Consider the following 8,063-nt stretch of genomic DNA (forward strand, 5'->3'; position numbering starts at 1 on the left):
AACCGAAAATCGACCACCGAATCGAACACCGAATTTTAAAACTATAAACCGCAAACCGAACGAATAAACCAAAAAATCGAAACCGAATAAACCAAAATTTTTGATTCGGCCGGTTTTTTCGGTACGGTCGGTATTATGCCCACCCCTAATATCTCCTTTATTATAAGGTCAAATAGAGTTATTCAAAAGGCTAAATTGACTGAACTTTCACAAGGGATCCATTGAAAGCATCAAAAGCGAGTTTCAAATTATTTGGCATAAGAAATGAGGCAGAACAACAGGACAAAAATATATATTTAATATCGAGAATTTATTCATTTGGTCATACTTTGAGTTGGGGAGCTCGGATTTGGAAAATTTTGGAGGCGATGTTTACCACATGGATTGGGGTAAGTGTTCTATACTTAATTTTGGTTATATTTCATGAATCCATCTTCGTTTTTTGTATTTGATTGATGATTTCAAAGTCAAATTTGGGTTTTTTTTGTCTAAAAATTCTTAAAGTGATTTTTTGAGTTTTGAACATCGATTCAGAGTCGGATTTGAGTGAAACTAGATAGTTGTATGAATAATTGAATGAGTTGCCGGATTTTGTGAGTTTTGTCAGATTCTAAGGCACAAACCCAGATTTGACTTTTTGGTTGACGTTGGGATTTTGATTAAAGATTCGACATTTATCATTTGGAATTATTTTCTTAGGTATTATTTGATATTCTTGAGTTGATTTTGGCTAGTTTAGAACCGTTCGGAGGTCGGTACGTGCGTGATCGCGTTTTGGACGGTTATTGGCCATTACCGACCAAAGTTGTTCGGTGTTTACCGGATTTCTAGTAGTGGACCATAACTCTATTAATAGATGCACAAGTTTATGTATTTCTAATTTAGCCCATCATCAAATTAGAAACAACATCTATGTATTTACACATTAGACCTCATACTTTACAAGGTATCTAAAGATCCATTTAACTTTAAAATCTTAGCCGATCACTTTTAATTTGGATCAACGTTTTAATGATAACAACCAACATACAATTATTCTTAATAACATATACGTGCAAGTCCGTAAAAAGTTCTAAACATTGACTCTCTAGATAATTAATACCACTACCACATAGAGGAAATTACGAATAGAACAGGGGATATAGCTAGTATTCATTAAGATTTCAATACTCATTATTACGAATGAAATTGTCTTATGCATGGACATATATATGCAGTCTACGCATGCATAAGATTATTTAGACAATACAAGAGCTAGATTCATAATTCGCATCATATAATCGACATTCCGTGGCTTGTATCCTTGACGAACACAAATCGGTAGGTATTATTGGGGTTCAAAGTCAAAGCCAAACGCCTTTGTCGGTCAACTACCTCGATTCCAATGTCACTGCAGAAGGATTCTCCCCATGGACAAAACACCAACTTGTAAGAATAATCAGTAGGATGATCATTAAATTTCTTAACCTGAAACCAGCTGGTCATTTGTAAGGGATCTCCTTCTACTCCGTTAGTTGACAAGAAAAACGGACTCTGTGTTCCTGGAAAACCTTCAACCATCCACACTAAGTTGTCAGCACATGCGAAAGTTGGATTAAGATAGAACTTGATGTTAAGAGAAGTTGATTCACTGATCTTTTTAACTTGGTTATTACGAGGTTTTAGAAACACAGGCATGCCGGGGTCTAGATCTTTTCGAGACTGCACCACCTGAAATGGACAAACAAAATTAGAGCTGGTTTCAGTTCCATTTCCCAAGTCTCGTGTTACTCCGCCACCACCAGCTCCAGGCAACATGAAGTACCTCGAGTCGGATGTGAGAATCTCGCCTTGATTGTCACGCACCAGAGGAGGCAAGAGCTGGTTCGGAGTTGTTATTCTAGCATTACAAGAGGAAAAGGCAATAAGGAGATGGAGGAATGAAAACAAAATAACTATCTTCATTTTTGATTCTTTTGATTTAGTAATAGCTGCGCTTATTAATTGGTGATGGATGAGCTCTAAATGGAGCATGAATTTATAGATAAAGGATTTCGCTCGCATGTGAAACATGGTGGTGAAAACATGTTTAGTACTGTTGTTGTTTAGTTTTTTATTCTTAATTATTGCTACTCGATACATGCATAATACTATTGAACAATTGCTCACGGGTAAAATGAATGTTAAAGACCAGCAATTTTCAAAAAAGAGAGCGACAAAATTGTTTATTTAAAAAAATGAATTGTTTATTTTTGTTGAGAAAAGATCTGCACTTACTGTTTACTTTTATAACTTTAGAGAATACATATGTGTATAAGAATTGTATGATCAATGAAAATGAAGTTCCCCACCTACTTTGAATTCTCTCATTTTCTTATTTGACCCGCCCATCTAAAGTTGGAATACTTTTTAACCCAAATTGATTCATGAGTAAATTTACTAAAATATCTTAAAAGTATTTTTTGTTTGTTTGATAATAAGTTCTATAGGACCACAACGAAAGAAAGAAAATCTTATTTGATAATTAAACAATTCATAAGAAAATAACACATATTAATTAAAGATTGATAAGAGTTGGGCTATGACTCAAATTTTATCACATTTTGACCCAGCCCATTTCAGCTTAAGTAACTTTTGGGTTGGTCAATGACCATTCTGATTTATTGACTCAACTCATTTTGACCACCAATCCAATCCGCCCATTTGACACCCCTACTAGTTGTGGACCTTGTTTTTTTGGGGTGGCAAATTGGCCATTCTGATCCCGATCGAAATCCTTTTTGGTGTTATAATGCTATGTATATTTTAATAACACTAGTATTAGGGTACGCGCGTTGCGCGTGTGCTATGTCTCGGCGAGTACAAACTTTAATAAATAGATTAAAGTGTGTTAAGTTATAAAATAAAAGTTTAAAAAAAATGAAAATTTTCAAAAACTATGGCTATTGATCCTCATTAGCTAACTTAATAAAGGAATCCCCATAAAAGTCCGTCATCTTTGTCAATCTATTTAATTTAAAATTTACTCCAATTTTATAATTGCATTACTTCAAGTTTAGAAGTAATCATGCGTAAAAACACATAAACCCTGAATATTTAAGAGCATTTTTGAGTTTATTTTTGGAAAGACATATTCTTAAGGCAATACCCCCATCACATTGGAGTTTATGGTCAGAGTTTATTCTAGAATGCATAAACACTTAAACAATGTTAGTTAATAACAGAAGCAGTCATTCAAAATGCACATTATTCTAATTTCTTTAATCAATAAAATATAATTTAGGAATTGTGTAATGACCCGACCGGTCATTTTGAGCATTTGTATTCTGTTGAGTTATTTGAAGTCTTGAGCACCATCGTATGATGTATTATAACTTGTGTGAATCATCGATTTTAGTTTTCAAGTTATTCATATTCGATTTGGAAGAATGAATTTCATGATTGAAGTTTTAAGTTGGAAGAGTTGATCAAGTTTAACTTTTGTGAATTTTACCTCGGAATGGAGTTTCGATGGTTCCATTAGGTCCGGATGGTGATTTTGGACTTGGGCGTATGTCCGGATTTGCATTTGGATATTTCTAGAAGGATTCGTCGTTAATTGGCAAAAGTTGGAAATTTGAAGGTTTGGAAAGTACATAAGTTTGGCAGAGAGTTGACTTTAAGGATATTGTATTCGGATTGTGATTCCGAAAATTAGAATAGTTTCATTACGCCATTTGGGACTTGTAAGTAAAATTTGAGTTCATTTCGGGTTGATTTGATATATTTCGGCGCGGGTTTTTTAAGTTGAAAGTTCAAAAGTTCATTAAGTTTGATTTGAGGTGCGATTTGTCGTTTCGTTGTTATTATGCATGATGAGGCCTCGAGTAGGTCCATGTTATGTTATGCGACTTGTTTGTATGTTCGGACGGGGTCTCGAAGGGCTCGGAGGAGTTTCAGATAGGCTTGAGTTGTGTTGCGCTCGATAATTTTATGTTTTGACGTCGTTTCTTCAAGCATAAATGGTACCATATTAAGCAAATGAGCTTCAAATTCTGCTTTTATTAAAGCATTAGATCCGTATCATAATTACGTAGCCAAAGCAAAAAGAATCGTCGAATTTGGACATCGTATGAGGCGTTTATGGTCATTTTACTAAGAATTGGGTTGTCGGATTTTTCAGATTAATTATGAAATTGCCACTGACTTCATATGTAAAAATCTGCACTATTTCTAAATATTGAAACCAATATATCTTTAGGAGTGAGTATCGGTCAGTTCGATTCGATTTTGTAGAATTTCGGTTCGATTAATTCGGGTTTCAGTTTTCGGTTTCAAGCCATAGCAACAATAGTAAGAAAAACAAAAAATAGATTATTCAAATAGTTCATACGAGAATATTGCTTGTTTTCAATTGCAATATAAAGTTACAGACTATCCACTGAAAAAATCAAACAATTAGAGGATGATTTATGCATTAATATTGGTTCAACGAAATCCGAGGAGGAGGATTCAAATGCAAAACAAGTCGAAAAAGAGACTTTTGCTACATTAGTGGCAAAAGAAATAGAAGTACTAGAGAGAGCATATAGTATGTGGTGGTTCATTTAATAGGGGAACATGAAGTGGTTGCGATCAAAGGGTCTGGTATAGCCAAGAAAATGATAATAAATTATGCTAATAGAAACAACATCTCAAGCCTACCTCTATCGAAATTTGATTTTTTTGATTTTTCGGTTTAACCGAAAATCGAATCTTTAAAATCGACCACCGAATTTTAAAATAATAAACCGCAAACCGACCGAATAAACCGAAAAACCGAAACCGAAAAAACCAAAATTTTCGATTCGGATGGTTTTTTCGGTACTGTCGGTATTATGCCCACCCCTAATATCTCCTTCATTATAAGGTCAAATAGAGTGATTCAAAAGGCTAAATTGACTGAACTTTCACAAGGGATCCATTGAAAGCATCAAAAGCGAGTTTCAAATTATTGAATCCATCTTCGTTTTTTGTATTTGATTGATGATTTCAAAGTCAAATTTGGGTTTTTTTTGTCTAAAAATTCTTAAAGTGATTTTTTGAGTTTTGAACATCGATTCAGAGTCGGATTTGAGTGAAACTAGATAGTTGTATGAATAATTGAATGAGTTGCCGGATTTTGTGAGTTTTGTCAGATTCTAAGGCACAAACCCAGATTTGACTTTTTGGTTGACGTTGGGATTTTGATTAAAGATTCGACATTTATCATTTGGAATTATTTTCTTAGGTATTATTTGATATTCTTGAGTTGATTTTGGCTAGTTTAGAACCGTTCGGAGGTCGGTACGTGCGTGATCGCGTTTTGGACGGTTATTGGCCATTACCGACCAAAGTTGTTCGGTGTTTACCGGATTTCTAGTAGTGGACCATAACTCTATTAATAGATGCACAAGTTTATGTATTTCTAATTTAGCCCATCATCAAATTAGAAACAACATCTATGTATTTACACATTAGACCTCATACTTTACAAGGTATCTAAAGATCCATTTAACTTTAAAATCTTAGCCGATCACTTTTAATTTGGATCAACGTTTTAATGATAACAACCAACATACAATTATTCTTAATAACATATACGTGCAAGTCCGTAAAAAGTTCTAAACATTGACTCTCTAGATAATTAATACCACTACCACATAGAGGAAATTACGAATAGAACAGGGGATATAGCTAGTATTCATTAAGATTTCAATACTCATTATTACGAATGAAATTGTCTTATGCATGGACATATATATGCAGTCTACGCATGCATAAGATTATTTAGACAATACAAGAGCTAGATTCATAATTCGCATCATATAATCGACATTCCGTGGCTTGTATCCTTGACGAACACAAATCGGTAGGTATTATTGGGGTTCAAAGTCAAAGCCAAACGCCTTTGTCGGTCAACTACCTCGATTCCAATGTCACTGCAGAAGGATTCTCCCCATGGACAAAACACCAACTTGTAAGAATAATCAGTAGGATGATCATTAAATTTCTTAACCTGAAACCAGCTGGTCATTTGTAAGGGATCTCCTTCTACTCCGTTAGTTGACAAGAAAAACGGACTCTGTGTTCCTGGAAAACCTTCAACCATCCACACTAAGTTGTCAGCACATGCGAAAGTTGGATTAAGATAGAACTTGATGTTAAGAGAAGTTGATTCACTGATCTTTTTAACTTGGTTATTACGAGGTTTTAGAAACACAGGCATGCCGGGGTCTAGATCTTTTCGAGACTGCACCACCTGAAATGGACAAACAAAATTAGAGCTGGTTTCAGTTCCATTTCCCAAGTCTCGTGTTACTCCGCCACCACCAGCTCCAGGCAACATGAAGTACCTCGAGTCGGATGTGAGAATCTCGCCTTGATTGTCACGCACCAGAGGAGGCAAGAGCTGGTTCGGAGTTGTTATTCTAGCATTACAAGAGGAAAAGGCAATAAGGAGATGGAGGAATGAAAACAAAATAACTATCTTCATTTTTGATTCTTTTGATTTAGTAATAGCTGCGCTTATTAATTGGTGATGGATGAGCTCTAAATGGAGCATGAATTTATAGATAAAGGATTTCGCTCGCATGTGAAACATGGTGGTGAAAACATGTTTAGTACTGTTGTTGTTTAGTTTTTTATTCTTAATTATTGCTACTCGATACATGCATAATACTATTGAACAATTGCTCACGGGTAAAATGAATGTTAAAGACCAGCAATTTTCAAAAAAGAGAGCGACAAAATTGTTTATTTAAAAAAATGAATTGTTTATTTTTGTTGAGAAAAGATCTGCACTTACTGTTTACTTTTATAACTTTAGAGAATACATATGTGTATAAGAATTGTATGATCAATGAAAATGAAGTTCCCCACCTACTTTGAATTCTCTCATTTTCTTATTTGACCCGCCCATCTAAAGTTGGAATACTTTTTAACCCAAATTGATTCATGAGTAAATTTACTAAAATATCTTAAAAGTATTTTTTGTTTGTTTGATAATAAGTTCTATAGGACCACAACGAAAGAAAGAAAATCTTATTTGATAATTAAACAATTCATAAGAAAATAACACATATTAATTAAAGATTGATAAGAGTTGGGCTATGACTCAAATTTTATCACATTTTGACCCAGCCCATTTCAGCTTAAGTAACTTTTGGGTTGGTCAATGACCATTCTGATTTATTGACTCAACTCATTTTGACCACCAATCCAATCCGCCCATTTGACACCCCTACTAGTTGTGGACCTTGTTTTTTTGGGGTGGCAAATTGGCCATTCTGATCCCGATCGAAATCCTTTTTGGTGTTATAATGCTATGTATATTTTAATAACACTAGTATTAGGGTACGCGCGTTGCGCGTGTGCTATGTCTCGGCGAGTACAAACTTTAATAAATAGATTAAAGTGTGTTAAGTTATAAAATAAAAGTTTAAAAAAAATGAAAATTTTCAAAAACTATGGCTATTGATCCTCATTAGCTAACTTAATAAAGGAATCCCCATAAAAGTCCGTCATCTTTGTCAATCTATTTAATTTAAAATTTACTCCAATTTTATAATTGCATTACTTCAAGTTTAGAAGTAATCATGCGTAAAAACACATAAACCCTGAATATTTAAGAGCATTTTTGAGTTTATTTTTGGAAAGACATATTCTTAAGGCAATACCCCCATCACATTGGAGTTTATGGTCAGAGTTTATTCTAGAATGCATAAACACTTAAACAATGTTAGTTAATAACAGAAGCAGTCATTCAAAATGCACATTATTCTAATTTCTTTAATCAATAAAATATAATTTAGGAATTGTGTAATGACCCGACCGGTCATTTTGAGCATTTGTATTCTGTTGAGTTATTTGAAGTCTTGAGCACCATCGTATGATGTATTATAACTTGTGTGAATCATCGATTTTAGTTTTCAAGTTATTCATATTCGATTTGGAAGAATGAATTTCATGATTGAAGTTTTAAGTTGGAAGAGTTGATCAAGTTTAACTTTTGTGAATTTTACCTCGGAATGGAGTTTCGATGGTTCCATTAGGTCCGGATGGTGATTTTGGACTTGGGCGTATGT

General features: G+C 34.1%; 2 protein-coding genes across 2 annotated transcripts; both read right to left on the reverse strand.

Moving 5' to 3' along the window:
- Window positions 1–1,121: 1,121 nt before the first annotated feature.
- Window positions 1,122–1,998, reverse strand: LOC142180202 (kunitz trypsin inhibitor 5-like). The gene has a single exon (XM_075251150.1). The coding sequence runs from the start codon at window positions 1,942–1,944 to the stop codon at window positions 1,273–1,275; it is 672 nt and encodes a 223-aa protein (XP_075107251.1). The 5' UTR covers window positions 1,945–1,998; the 3' UTR covers window positions 1,122–1,272.
- A 3,651-nt stretch (window positions 1,999–5,649) lies between these two features.
- LOC107772661 (kunitz trypsin inhibitor 5-like) lies at window positions 5,650–6,526 on the reverse strand. The gene has a single exon (XM_016592149.2). It carries the CDS (start codon window positions 6,470–6,472, stop codon window positions 5,801–5,803), a length of 672 nt encoding a protein of 223 aa, XP_016447635.2. The 5' UTR covers window positions 6,473–6,526; the 3' UTR covers window positions 5,650–5,800.
- Window positions 6,527–8,063: the final 1,537 nt, after the last annotated feature.

Source organism: Nicotiana tabacum, chromosome 4 (assembly GCF_000715075.1).
Source record: "Nicotiana tabacum cultivar K326 chromosome 4, ASM71507v2, whole genome shotgun sequence".
NCBI lineage: Eukaryota > Viridiplantae > Streptophyta > Magnoliopsida > Solanales > Solanaceae > Nicotiana > Nicotiana tabacum.